At 30.9% G+C, this 13872-nt stretch overlaps 4 protein-coding genes across 16 annotated transcripts in view; 1 reads left to right on the top strand and 3 right to left on the bottom strand.

The window, feature by feature from the left end:
• The window catches only part of LOC123718911 (basement membrane-specific heparan sulfate proteoglycan core protein), a 114076-nt gene extending 110006 nt beyond the window's left edge, over positions 1 to 4070 (top strand). For 10 of the 13 annotated variants that reach the window (XM_045675910.1, XM_045675905.1, XM_045675903.1 and 7 more), the window contains 6 exons: positions 58 to 252; positions 616 to 713; positions 1090 to 1207; positions 1503 to 1650; positions 2958 to 3011; positions 3311 to 4070. In XM_045675910.1, the coding sequence (XP_045531866.1) occupies positions 58 to 252; positions 616 to 713; positions 1090 to 1207; positions 1503 to 1650; positions 2958 to 2976 (578 nt within the window). In that variant the 3' untranslated portion in view covers positions 2977 to 3011; positions 3311 to 4070. The remainder of the gene's footprint in view (positions 1 to 57; positions 253 to 615; positions 714 to 1089; positions 1208 to 1502; positions 1651 to 2957; positions 3012 to 3310) is intronic. The other 3 variants (XM_045675909.1, XM_045675908.1, XM_045675911.1) reach the window with 1 other exon arrangement.
• A 6-nt stretch (positions 4071 to 4076) lies between these two features.
• LOC123718916 lies at positions 4077 to 5135 on the bottom strand. The gene is made up of 2 exons (XM_045675915.1): positions 4979 to 5135; positions 4077 to 4823 (listed from the first exon to the last, which is right to left on the bottom strand). The coding sequence occupies exons 1-2, from the start codon at positions 5000 to 5002 to the stop codon at positions 4281 to 4283; spliced, it is 567 nt and encodes a 188-aa protein (XP_045531871.1). The 5' UTR covers positions 5003 to 5135; the 3' UTR covers positions 4077 to 4280.
• A 201-nt stretch (positions 5136 to 5336) lies between these two features.
• LOC123718917 (tubulin polymerization-promoting protein homolog) lies at positions 5337 to 6939 on the bottom strand. The gene is made up of 2 exons (XM_045675916.1): positions 6047 to 6939; positions 5337 to 5566 (listed from the first exon to the last, which is right to left on the bottom strand). Exons 1-2 carry the CDS (start codon positions 6229 to 6231, stop codon positions 5377 to 5379), a joined length of 375 nt encoding a protein of 124 aa, XP_045531872.1. The 5' UTR covers positions 6232 to 6939; the 3' UTR covers positions 5337 to 5376.
• A 104-nt stretch (positions 6940 to 7043) lies between these two features.
• On the bottom strand, positions 7044 to 11019 carry LOC123718915 (solute carrier family 35 member B1 homolog). Its single transcript, XM_045675914.1, has 7 exons — positions 10601 to 11019; positions 10369 to 10491; positions 10058 to 10291; positions 9428 to 9489; positions 8619 to 8766; positions 8016 to 8151; positions 7044 to 7722 (listed from the first exon to the last, which is right to left on the bottom strand). Exons 1-7 carry the CDS (start codon positions 10790 to 10792, stop codon positions 7658 to 7660), a joined length of 960 nt encoding a protein of 319 aa, XP_045531870.1. The 5' UTR covers positions 10793 to 11019; the 3' UTR covers positions 7044 to 7657.
• Positions 11020 to 13872: the final 2853 nt, after the last annotated feature.

Raw genomic sequence — 13872 nt, 5'->3', positions numbered from 1 at the left:
TTCATATACAAATAAGCTTCTGAAGAAACCCCCTAAACAAACTATTAATGTTTATAGTATTAGAACTCCTGCAAAGCGTCGGCTTCAATGGTAACGGTTACTTGGAACTACCAGCTAGTTATTTAAGATACGATCAGTTGAAAATGGAACCGGCAGTAATCGCACTTGCTTTCCACACAACGAACGATGGAGTCCTCCTGTACCAACGGGAAGCTAAACTTAGGAGCGGTGGAGACTACATATTAATTAAGGGTAAGTGAAAATTAAACAACAAATAGTTTATAAATTACTTTATTTTACAAAATAAAATAATCAGAATATGTTACTTAAGAAAATCGCTGTGGTTCGTACAAAAGTAAAAACAATAGTCGAAATATAATAGTAGTTATTTAAATAAAATACGTGCGTGTAATATTTTCATTCTATAAGTAGTCAAACTCCTGGAATATCAAGTCATCTCCATATGACGTTCGACCGAAATGTCAAATGCCAATCGAAATGCGAATCAAATCGTTTTAAGGCACAGTAGATAGTTATATCGTAATTTTACTTTGATGAGTTTGCTATATTGTATATATTCTGGGATTAATTGTATTTTTTTCTTAATAATTTCAGTTAATAGAGGCCTTGTCGAGATGGAATGGGATACGGGCAGTGGATTGAACAGTATACTTATCGATAGAGTAACCGTAATTGATGGAGAGAGTCACTTTGTAAGTGAATCAAACATAACATAATTGAATATTAATCATTAACGAATAATTATTTAAATTCTTTTATATATATATATAGTCTACAAAAAAAACTCACAAGAGAGAGTATATTATTTGATCAGTATTTAAGGCCAAAAGTCAAGGCATAAAGTTTTCGCAGACGTAATTAATGTCCGGGTAATACTTTTTTAAACCCTATACATACACAAGAACAGACACAAGAAATACATAATCATGTAATTAATTATTTCATCTAATTCTAACAATTTAAGTATTTATGACTAAATCTTTATCTAAGGTGAATATTACAAAGTTTTAAGTATGTTGTCTAAAAGACGTGAAGATTATCGATAGTAGCATTATAATAACCTTTCAGATCATTGCCAAGATCTTCGATGATAACCGCGTTGAGCTGGCCGTGGACGGTGTCTCTAAATCCAAAACGACCAATGGCATCTCCAATGTAATGAATGCTGATTCGAATATTTACATTGGTAAGTAGATTTTAAATATATGTTAAAAAAAAGAAAGACAAGCCCTGAAATTCATAGTCCACAAGTATGACTTCAGTATGTCAAAAACGTATTAGACATGGAAGAGTTAGCTAAGCGCTAATACAAAATAACCTCAAGCCACTTTTTCCTCTAAATCTGTATTTTTTGGGAATACTTGTTTACTTAATTTTCTTTCAGCTGGCTCTATTATTTCTTCTAAACAGTTTATATATTAAGTAAATTATATTATTACGCTTATTTGACGCGGATTAAAACAAAATTTTATTTGTCTTAGGTGGTATTCCTGAGAGTTGGAGTGCGGAATACGACGATTACCAAGGTCTAACTGGCTGCATAGAGCAAGTAGAATTCACTGGTTCCACGAGAGGGCTTCGCTTGGGCAAGGTCGCCGTTGCTGGCAGAAACACACAACGATGCAGAGAGTAAGCAAGCCAATTTAATGTTTAAAGAACTTTATTCTTATTCACAAAGAGACAATTTTATTTTCATGAGAATTTAATTATATTATATTGCAAATCGCACGTCATCATCGGACAGCAGTTTTAATTTTGTAACTTTAGTCTTCAGAGCTTAAAATTTATATAGTTTAAAGTCCTTGTAAATTTATTCAATACAATGTTACGAATTTTTGAAGACCTATTCAATAATTTGCACACTCTCATAGTAAATTGCAGTATACCCTCTCTAGCAGTTTCTTTCAAAGCTAAGCTATTTTAGCTTATATATAATTTTTTTTAATGTAAAGGGATAACTTTCTAGCACAGATTTTAAGTGACCTAATATTTAAAAGAGAATAATGGGCGTAGAGTGTTAAACAAATAAAACAATAGCGACCTTCGTTTGTTTATGATTACACATTTGTAGTTCGTATGACAAGTTCGCTTGAAAAAGTTAAAGTTTTACACTCTGGTCCTCGGAAATCTAATCCAATTAGTAACAATATCCGTTTAAACTAAATTACATTGTCTCTGTGTGAGATCGTAAGCTAATGTCATTCCCGTACAAATTAATTGGGCTGTTGGACACCTTACGAAATATTTGACGAATTGGTATTTTAGTTTATACAAATCTATAATAGTGTGCTCTTAAACACGATAGCTGATTAATGTTCGATAAAAAATAGTTGTAAGTATTGCGTATGTAATTTACTGACTGCTGAATTATATCTATATTAGTCTAGAATTGTATATGAATAAAACCACTAACCCTTACATATCTTCGTACTAACCAATTCTTTTCCCCTTTACACGCTACCCTGGATTAATTAGTTCTATGTTCCCAGACGTTTATCCCTTTTTTGAAGAAATTGAAGTTTTCGAATCCCCCCCACCTGGATACTATTTCAACTCCCTTCCTCAAATTAGCTACAAATTTCATCACTTACTGTTTCCGTCCTTACTATGCCTCATTAAATTTATTATAAATGATTATTAAAAAAGGTACGTATTTATTACGGTTAAATTAAGTATACATATATTGACAATGTATAATTGCCAATACCTATAAACGCTATTTTTTTTTAATTTAGATTGGAAATCAGCTTTATACGTCATAACAAAATGTATCCAATCGTCACTAAAAATCAAATTGTAAATACACTTCCTACTTCTACTCATTCTGTGGAATCGTGTTTATGCTGTGAAGAAATAACTACTTGAATTAAAAGGTGTTTGTTAAAATTATTTATAAAATTTCCAGTATTACTATTTTTATGAGATTTTTTTTTCAGCCAAGCGATTCACTACTGAGTCTACGATACGAAATACGAGTCGAATATAATTATGTGAGTTTTTTTATTGTTAGTATAAAATATAATCCGATAATATTTGTGTGGTTTGAAAACAATGAAGTACATAATGACTTAACAATATGTTACATAATTTGTTTAGTATCTTAGTTATTATCTTAGAACACAGCTTTGTATATTGTCGGAATTATTATAATACTTAAAGGCATATGTGCCACACAAGTTGAAGTTACCTAAAACTAATGAATTTCACGGATTATTCGTGGTTCATAGGTAGCTTTACTTGCCAAAACGTAGATTCTATTGTGATGTTAAATAATTGTTTTTTGTTACAGATACAGCAGAATTACAAACCTGCTTAGTTAATAAGATCTATTTATGGGACACTATTTAATAAAACTCTCTATAAATATTCGAGTTCCAAGCATTATAAATGTCAATTGATGATAATATTATAGAATAAGTAGCGTTAATAAATATATGTTTCGTTACTTTCAGAAACAAACGCGATTAAAAAAAATATTATTGCTTTTTTTCTTATTAAAAATCAATCTAGATATTTTCTTAAGTAGATTTTGTGATTGCGTATATATTATATCTATATGTATGTTATCTAAAGTTACATATCCCCATCGGGGGTCTTTGGTGCCATAAGAATTAATTGTTGTAGTTAGGAAAGTATTGTACTGTAATTTAAAAGTTTTGGCAGGCTTTTTTATATTTTTTTATACACATAGTTATAACTTCATTTTTTTTCTGAAAGTATCGATCAATTGGGTAATGTGCCAAAAGTAACGTCATTAGCTTTTTATACCACTGCCATTTAATTTGCTTTTTTATTTCATAGATTACTTTAATTTAAGGCCACGTACATATAAGTGCTTTTAATAAGGAACGACTTGCAATCCGTGAATAATAGTTATATCGAAGTGAATAATTTGCACAACAAATATAAAAGGTTACATTGTATTAATAATGATGATTTCAAATGTTTGTGGAATTATATAGCGAATACCTATTTCAATGATACTTGCATGTTAAATGTTTTTCCTATATTATAAGTGAATAAATGCAACTAACAATAAATAAAAATATTGTGAATATGTAGAAAATTGTTTTATTTTATATCGTAGTCCTTATTCATAATCGTACATGCTTTAAATAGAACACTCATGTTTGCAATTAAATTATAAAACGTTATTTGAGGCCTAAAGGATTACGAATGTCTTTTTTTATATTATATTTATTTAGTCTTAAACCTTGCTACCATGTATCGTGTACATAGGTAAATATTTGGAAAAAGTTTTATTTAAATGGAGATTTAACTTTTTGAAGCAGTCTCGCCCTTATACCTTGAAGGTTACAATCGTCTAACCAATTAACACATTTCTTTTCAATGTTATAATAAATATTGTTCGGGACCACAGTTACAAATGGGTCCACAACTTCAGGTTTCATCACAAGAAAATCATTTCTTCCCCTTTTTTGGAGAACTGGTCGGTCATTGAGCGCTGATGATTTCAAAGCGAGTGCGTTTTTAAGTTCATTCTCGATTAATCCTTCTAAGTCCACCTTAGAAACACTGGATCTTTCACCTTGGTCACGAAGAATTTTTTTTATTTTACTAGGGCCAAGTTTGGTCCTGAGAAAATTGTACAAGAATTTAATTTTCTCAGCTCGTTCGTCCATCCTTCTATAAGTGTGCGGCTTCTCTCTAGATCTAGAAATAATATCTAGAATTCTTTTAAAATTTAACTGGTCTGCCGGGTCACTCGTATCTTCTATTACGAATCGTTCTATATCCAGTGACATAATTGACTTTAAAATAAGAATATTTACTAACAGAACCTGAAAGAGTGTACCTTCCGTTACTTACACCTTTTTAATTAAGCACAATTAAGCTTGTTTATACAAGAAACAATGAAAAATATCACTAACGACGAAATACAGAACAATTATATTTATAAGAAAGACAAAAAACAAAATTAAATCATGAACCGTACCCGCAGTCTTATAGTCTGTCTCATTTCTATAATTAATTATTCTGATAAAGTACTTCAATACTGGTTACGAATGTACGTCTAGAAAATATCGTAATAAAAAATATTGGTATGTTTGTTTTTATTATATGTTATCGACTACGGAGTTTTTATTTTATTTTCAGCGCTGTACGAAGCCCAGGTCTTCGTCGTTTACTTATAAAAAGTGATTGGATTATCAAAATACTTGTATAATTCACAATTATAAGCAGGATGGTCGATTTTATCCAATAAAATGATAATTTATAAAATTGTAGTAGCCATGCATAGTCGATACTGTTCGCTAGTAGAGAAATTTAATTTGAAGATGAAAACAACCGTGTAATTTAAAAACTTTATTTTCTTTAAAGAAGCAGGTTGTATTAAAACGGCAACTTTTCTTTGGGTTTATAAGTCGCAAAGAAATCTCTATATTGAGGCACTAATACAGCTGTTTGGCCGGGTAGCCCACAATTGGTCAGAGTTTCACGACATTTTTCTTGGTCAAATTCTTTTAATTCACAAACCTCATCTAAAAACTGGTTCCACTCATCCCAGTCTAATTCAGACTTACTGTAAATAAATTTGATGCTGTTAAAGTAATCGGTGTGGTTGGTAGTATAAAACTTATATACTGTTTAGGTAGTTTAAAAAATTAAATTCTTTTACACAGGCTTAATTTACACATCCTTAGGTACACATATTCACACACACACAACTACTCATGCTTTGATTTTATTTTGTTTATTAGTTAAGTTTAGTCATAGTATGTAATCATAGTAGTTAGCACAAGACTTCTAAACTTCTATTATAGGCACCAACCTCCCACAAAGATGGTCAATACCTGCAGCATATATAAACATATGGTGAAGAGGCAAAAAACATTTATTATTATTATTATAGAGGTTATAAGAAGTACATACGGTTTGGAATTGCAAAGTCTATATGGCAAAGATGGATTCGGACCTTGAATACATTATATTTTTCATATTTTATTCCCTTTTTACACTCAATACATGGTACGAAAAACTAAGCCACAGAGGTTATATTCACCAAAATTTATTAAATAATATTCCAGTATCAGTCATCGTAAACTTTCTATCATCCAATAGCTTTGCTTGACGCATCCAAAAGTCAGACCGATATAATGTGATGGTAGTACCGTCGCGTTTATTATCTAACATCCTGGAATATTCATAGAATTGTCCTTCGAGAGTAGCTGCTTCTTCATCACCCATTTAGAAATTGTGATTTATACTTCTTTGAAATTCAGTTTTGACATTCTGATATGCCAATGTTACCAAGAGTGAACACGAATATAGTGCATTAACGTTACCATGACAACTTAGACATAATACATATTATCTATTTCGGGAGACATTTCCTTTTTTTCAAATCCTCCAGAGTACCCTGGAGGTAGTAAATTAAAGAAATATCGTTCAATGGAGTAAAAAATCATTAAAATTTATTAAGATTCATTAATTTGAATCCTTAGTTATTAAATTTACGCACTTAGAACTTTTTTTAATACTTGCCAAGTTATATCTTATACCTATATAGGGCCGGGAGGATCGTGCCTACTTCAGTATGGTCATAGACATGAGATGAGATGTAGGATTTTCGAAAGTTCACACAAAGACTTGTGCCTCTAGATATGCTAAGGCTTGTGGCCTACATTTTATACTAGTCTTTGCGAACCTGAAATTCGCCAATCTGTTACCAGTAACCTATTTGGACATCCATGACACTATTTCTTAACTTTTTAGAAGACACATGCAGAACGAGGTACAATACCTTTTTTTAGTTAAATGTATTATGTATTCCATCTCTGGCTATATTTTCGGTGTATCTGTTTGTTATTATATATAATTTATGTAAGCTGTAGGATTAAGACATAAATAAATAAATACTTTTTATTACGAAATTTACGTACCCGGGAGAACGTTTACTTTTGGTAAACATTCTAAATATCAGGACAGACATTAGCGCTCTATGTACATCTAGTAAAAGAATTTGATCCATAGATTTCCGTAACTATTAAAACCACTAATATTGTCAAATATTTATTATTTTTTCAAATTCATTTTAAAAATAAAATGTCATAAATTAGCTATATTAAGTAAACGAAATGTCATATCGTATCACAATTTCATCAAATACACATAAGTCATGATAAATATTTAATTGAAATAAAATTGCATATCTTATCAGATTTTTTAATACAAACACGTATAGGTACGTATCGTATAGCCTCTGTGGCTTATTGGTTTAATTTGATGCCGTATAAATCGGAAGTACTAGATTGGATACCCGTGATATCACGGTTAGTAGCTAAAAATTATCAATAAACAAGCTGAACATACATAATACATATCTATAAAGTTTGTACAATATCCCAAAAAATTTAGTACTGTATTCAAAATGTGAATAAACACATAAATATTATTTAGACAAAAATCTTTGGGGAAGACCCGTTTAGTCATATTCTTGTATAAAAATATTCAAAAAATAATATTTTGCTAAAAATTAAAATTAATAACATTTATTCTAATTTCCAAATACACAAAAATGAAATGATGTGAATTGAATCGGCAGATATCACTTTTATATATTTGGCCAATATAATATTTTTATATTGATGTTTCCACAGAACATTAAACAAATTTATTTATTAGCTATCTTCATTGCAGGACTCTTTCCGTTTCTGCAGATTATGTCTAAAAATAGACCTGAAAAATATAATATGTATAAATGAGAGATAATTATTATTATCCAATTATTACATATATCAATTATTATATGCTTTGATAAATATTAAGAAAATACTTAAATATTAAATAATAATTGCTTTCACTTTCCAGAGATTAATTCCTCGTTTCGAAGCGAAGGACAGATTACATCATATCTGTCCCTTGAACAATGAAATCATCATCAAAATCAATTCATTGTTTCCGAAAAGTAAATTCAGTAAATATTGATCGTAATGTATTATTTCCATAATTAAAAACAAAACATAACTTACCAGAGAAGACAAGAATAGCACCAATCCATTGCCTTAACATCAAAACATTTCCAAAAATAATTACGGACGCCAAGACGGTGAAGAACTTTCTCGTTGTGGTTACAACGGAGCATGGCAAAGGTCCAAATTCAGAAACCTAAAAAATATGTTTATTTTATTTTTCAGTATTAAGTATTTTGAAATCCAGCACAACTATCAACAAGCACATAATACGTGACAGGTATGTAGGGGTTTAAGATGAAATAGAAACTGTTTACTCAAAAAAACCATAAATTATTTAAAAAATTCAATTTCCATATAGATTTACTGCCTAGAAGTGTAAATTTTGTTTATTTAATGTATATATCCTTTAGGGTTCAATTTCTAGCAAAACAAAAGTTATTAGTAATCTAAAAGGCTATTATTATTAGGCCTCATTACCAGGGCCGTTAGGACTTTCAGTAACTTGCCTTACTTAGGCAATCTGCCTTTTATATTGTAAATATAGTATACTAATAAAGTATACCAAATTACTAGGTAATAATAATCATCATCATGAACAACTACATTTTTTACAGATGTCGCAGTAGTATTAAATACACATATTAGGAATTAATAACTTACCATGAAAAATATGAATAATTGTCCCAAAGCGCCCATTAGAGACAACCCTGTAAGCCAGATTAGTACTTCCGGATACAGGTTGACAAAAGCGACGAACTTGAAGCATTCTCCAGTAAGAATTACACTTATGCTTAAGATTAGTGTTGACCTATAAAAGTGATGTATAAAAAACATTAAACGACAAACAAAATTTAATTTATATTTAGGATTTATATATGTATATTTATGATTTGTGTATTCTCTGAAACTTGGAAGTCTAGAGCATAATTTCTGAGAATATTGTCAAAAATGGTTTATAAGGCACACAAACAATTTTCCTACAGTAAATTTACCTCATAGGAATATGAGAGTTCATTAAGGTCGGCAACAGACCTGCAAGGCTTCAGGCATTGAGTGTCCATGGGCGGTATCACTTATCGTCAGGTGAGCCTCCTGCCCATGTTCTATAATAAACATACATCATAATATAATTTAAAATACTTTATAATTAGTTTTTAATTACAGGGTGCCTGCAATTTTGTACATGACATTGTACAAGTACATGACAAAATTGCAAGACAGGTGAAACATGTACTAATAATGTCAACACAAACACAATATGAATAGTACTTGTTTTTATTAGTTTAGATTGGTGTTTACATTTCTTACAAGTTTCTATAATTATTTTTAATACATATACAACATATTGATAAGGATTCAATGACGTAACAAGAGACTTATTATAAAAAATAGTAAATAACTGATCAAGTCACAAATATAAAAACTAACAGCAGATAATACATAATACAAATTGAAATTAATAAACTTACCATCCATTTGTATTTAACATCATGGAATAGGCTGTTGGAGATGATTCACTTTTTATCCTCTCCTGAAATTTAAATAACTTCTCTGAATTTCTTACATTATTAAACAAAAAAAAACTTGTAACAATTATACTTTACAAATAAAGTAATATCAGTGTTATATCAAATATATGATTTGTTGGGCTATTTATATCTAAGCAGATGAGATATTTTTCTATATCTGAGAGGAGTAAGTAAAAAATACATTTATGGATTTATCACCAAAAATAGTGTCAACAATAGTTGTCAAATGCCTACTAGACAACAAAATCTTATTTTTGTCTTCACTTCAATAGGGCTAAACTAGTGGCTTAAACAAGCTAACCTTAATCTTGTGATCATGTCAGCAAATTTGTATCTATGTAATTAAGACATTGTCATAGACAAAACCTGATAACCTATGAAATTACGACACAGAACGCTGATCAATTAAAAGTAATACACCTATAAAAATATATAAAAAACAATAATGCAATATAAGGTCAATACCCACATGGGTTTATAGCACCACTAGATAATTAATATTAGCATTAGCATTAGCAGAATTTCCCTAACTAAGCCATGTTGTTAATATAATATTATGTATTTTTTAACCTGCACAGCACCAGTCAATCCATCCATAGTCAATGAGCAAAACAGTAGAAGCTCCCCTATTCCTAAACCTTGAGATTCTTCCACAACCATTCTCGCTTGTTCCTTGTACATAAACAAAACCACACCGATCACAATTAGTAATACAAAAAAATATTTTCTTATAGGATACACTTTTTTACCCAAAATAACACCAAGTATCAACACTGGTATTGGTTTTGCTGCTTTCCCGACAACCTGAAAAAAAACACATTTTATACTCATTAAAGATCTTTAATGTTTTATAAAAAATATATTTTAGACAAAGATCTTACCTGTGTCGGGTAATTGATCCATTGTAAAGCCATATTAGAGCTGACCATACCCAACAAGTAGGTAAGGGCTGAAGAAAAATAATACATCTTGCTTGTTGTATCTTTCTCATGCTTCCAAGATAGCTGAAAGAATTTATCACAGAACAAAATTTTAATTTATGTAACAAACATAGGAAAAAATAATATGCAAGTATTTTTTTAAGAGTTATGGAAATCCATTAGGGAAGCTTACCATTAAAATTTGAGCGAAAATATAATTAACAATACATTGAACGAGAACAAGTGAAAGAGTACACGTAAATTTATCATTGTTTCCATATTTTCCTCTAGTTATTTTCTCTTGCAACATACCAAATATAAAATAACAAATAAATATGCCACTCGCATAAAAAATAAATCGAATTTCACTCTTGTTTCTATTCATTTTCAAGTTGTTTACTAAAATTGTAACTATTCTAATTTATACTCTTCAGTTAGAGGATTAAACTAAAATTGTATGAATGTTCCCCCGACCTAATAATATTTTTTTAAAGGACACGTATGCTACAACTGTTCATGAAAAGTTCCAAAAACCTTAAGAATAACTTATAAAAATGGATTACTATTCCACCGAATGTTAAAAGTACACGTCGGTAAAATCTCTGACCGCTCACCGCAGGTACAGATTACGGATAACAGTCCCAATGACATATGACAATTGACTTATAAGAACAAATACCATTGGTCTGTGAATATTTGTTTTTTGTATCATATTTGAAAATAAAATTATTAAGTTTTTACCACTGTTGAACATAGTTCGTTCAGTTTCGCGGTCATTAGGAAGGGAAGGGTAATTTAGCCTCTAAGAAGCTCCGTATGCTTAGCAAAGCGAGACAGTAGGTACTTCACCCCGGGCCACCTCTTGTAACTCTCCAAAGCGCAATTTCGGCCCCACATGGAGTACCGTTCTCATCTCTGGGTGGGAGCTCCCCAGTACCATATTTTTCCGAGCGGCTTGATCCCTTGGCGTTGCGTAGAGATGTTGTATCTCTCTGCATCATCTACCGCATTTAACTTGGAGAGTGTTCAGAGCAGTTGTTCGGACAACTGCAGCTAAGTTTCATCATTGGATATCAATGCAGAATACAAAATACCAGCCTTATCACCTCACCCACCAGCGTTATTTAAGGCAATGTTTGCCGCGCACCACCACTATGTGGAACCAGCTGCCCACTGAAGTATTTACGAACCAATTCAACTTAGGGTCCTTCAAAAAAAGAGCGTACCAATTCTTAAAAGACCGGCAGCGCGCTTGCAAGCTTTCTGGTTGTGTTAATATCGATTGGCAGCGGTATCCCGTAGCGTTATTACGTACAATATTGTCAGACAAAAAAGGGAATCTAACATTTTTTTTAATATTATGGGAATAGTTTTGACTTTATGCCAGTTTCAAGTAAAAGGAATGTAACATTGTTGCGGCTTCCACGATGACTGGCTTTTTGCCAGTATAAAAATGGATTCAAAACCTTATGGAATAAAAATATATAATATATTTTTGATGTTTTTGTGATACAAAACCGTTACAGCTTTCGCCTTTTTAATCCTAATACTAGTAGGCATTAAATCGGAGTTTTATCGGTGACTGTTTTTGATTGAAATATAATAAGTAAATGTATATTTTAAGACGAAAAAATCTTGACGATTACGTGTTAAGCATGGTCCATCATAGGAATTGATGAGACACCATCAACCTAGATATGCGTTCTGGCAGGTTCTTTAAATAATTAAATGTTTGGAATATTTAATTTGAATCCTTAAGTATCGTATCCTATAGTAGCTTAAATCATAAAAATAATAATTTGGATATATTATATGTGCACTAATTAATAAATAATCTAAAATGTTTTTTTTTTAATCTTATCAAATAGCCTACAGATTCTCTATCCAACATAATTTAGATGATGAGACCCATTAGACAAAAGTATATTCATAATTTTGTAAGTAAAGTAAAAAATTCATAATTTTTAACTTTAATTATTGAGCTATGATAAAATATGATCAAACGGGTAAAATTTAATATGAAACAACAAACCAATCAATAACAACTATTTTTTTTATTTGTTTATTAATATTCATATAAAGTCAATATCGTTCCAATGGACTTGAGTCTTGATATCTTTTTCCATTCTTTTAACTACCTTTTAATGAATCCCTTGGCCAGGCTCTTTAGAATGATCGCCCACATATTTTGAGGAAACATCAATAGGAGGGTTCAAAAAAGTTATTATTAATCCAATTTTATAGGCATTTCATATTTCTTCAACAATATGTATTTTTATAATCAGGATCTTTTTTTATTTCAAATAATTTGAAACCACAGTTTGTAAAGTGGTATAAGTCGCTAAAATGCCGATTTACAGCAATGATGGTTTTAATATAGATAACTATAATACGATACACAAAGGGTTGTAGCTTCACTTTTTTTTACAGCGGATAAGCTTCTGCTGTGTTACCGCATACCACCTAGGGTCATTGCACTCACAAAATCGCCCTAGGGTTTTAGAGGACATCAACAATAGAGAATCCCACATAACCCTCCAGCACTACATTAAGTACTCGCACCGATGAAGGGTATATGGAAGTTGAAAAGACAGCTACCTCGTACACGGCATAGTCTTAATAAGGCAATAAATGCTTGATTCGCCACTTACATGCGATGCTGAAGACGGGACCTAGTAAGATAAATTGTGGTTAAATCAATAACGTGCACCTGTTTATATTATTCGCCGGTTTTACACTTTTTATTAACAATAAAACATAACTATTTTTTATACAATAATTATTTGACGGATTATTGTTTTATTCTCAACGACTTTGGTTGAAATAGTAATAATATTATTACTTTGTAATTAATCTTACCTTAAAATGCGTGGTAAGTGATCTCTTGTTTTATTTTATAAATATATGTATTGAACTGCTAATACTTTTACAATATTTTCCAGGACACAGGTTTTACAACATTCGTATTTTAACACCCATTACTATAATACTAATATAGTATAATGATACAGAATATATATGTATTACTATTTTATTATTATATACATACATTGATATTTCGTGCTCAGTACTGCATCTCTCAATCACTCTGAAACCCTCCACATGAGATCTCATTAGGTGTTTCAAAGTTCCCTGATACCGATACCGTTTATAGGCTACTACCATTTAGCTCCATTTGAGCTCTTTAACCTCTAGATTCCACAGTAGCTGTAAGAGGAACGTGCCTTGTGGGTAATTTCTTCTTCATCGCGTCCTGGTATTTAAGGGAAACACTAACGCTTATTGTTTTAACATGTTGTTCAACATAAATCAACATTTATACTCCATATGTTCCTAGTACTCTAGCAGCTTGTGAAGTTAGTTGTGTCAGAGGCGCCTTCTATGTTAATAAATGATTCCATGAGACCACCACGTTGTGGGGGTATGATATATACCAGTGATGATTCTGTGGATGTGCCTGAGCTG

This window comes from Pieris brassicae, chromosome Z (assembly GCF_905147105.1).
Source record: "Pieris brassicae chromosome Z, ilPieBrab1.1, whole genome shotgun sequence".
Taxonomy (NCBI): Eukaryota; Metazoa; Arthropoda; class Insecta; order Lepidoptera; family Pieridae; genus Pieris; species Pieris brassicae.
Note: the sequence above shows the minus strand (reverse complement) of the source record. Positions and strands in the feature narration are given on the sequence as shown.

Excerpts from the sequence above, each read along its gene's own strand:
- LOC123718917 (XM_045675916.1), bottom strand. The coding sequence starts at position 6,231 with ATGGGTGATGAAGAAGCAGCTACTCTCGAAGGACAATTCTATGAATAT. Across the intron at positions 5,567-6,046 it reads ATATTATTTAATAAATTTTG|TAAGTCTGAATTAGACTGGG; the intron begins GTGAATATAACC and ends ATTTATTTACAG.
- LOC123718916 (XM_045675915.1), bottom strand. The coding sequence starts at position 5,002 with ATGAGACAGACTATAAGACTGCGG. Across the intron at positions 4,824-4,978 it reads GACAGACTATAAGACTGCGG|GTTCTGTTAGTAAATATTCT; the intron begins GTACGGTTCATG and ends ACACTCTTTCAG.
- LOC123718915 (XM_045675914.1), bottom strand. The coding sequence starts at position 10,792 with ATGAATAGAAACAAGAGTGAAATTCGATTTATTTTTTATGCGAGTGGC. Across the intron at positions 10,292-10,368 it reads GGATCAATTACCCGACACAG|GTTGTCGGGAAAGCAGCAAA; the intron begins GTAAGATCTTTG and ends GTTTTTTTTCAG. Across the intron at positions 8,152-8,618 it reads AATTATTCATATTTTTCATG|GTTTCTGAATTTGGACCTTT; the intron begins GTAAGTTATTAA and ends CATATTTTTTAG.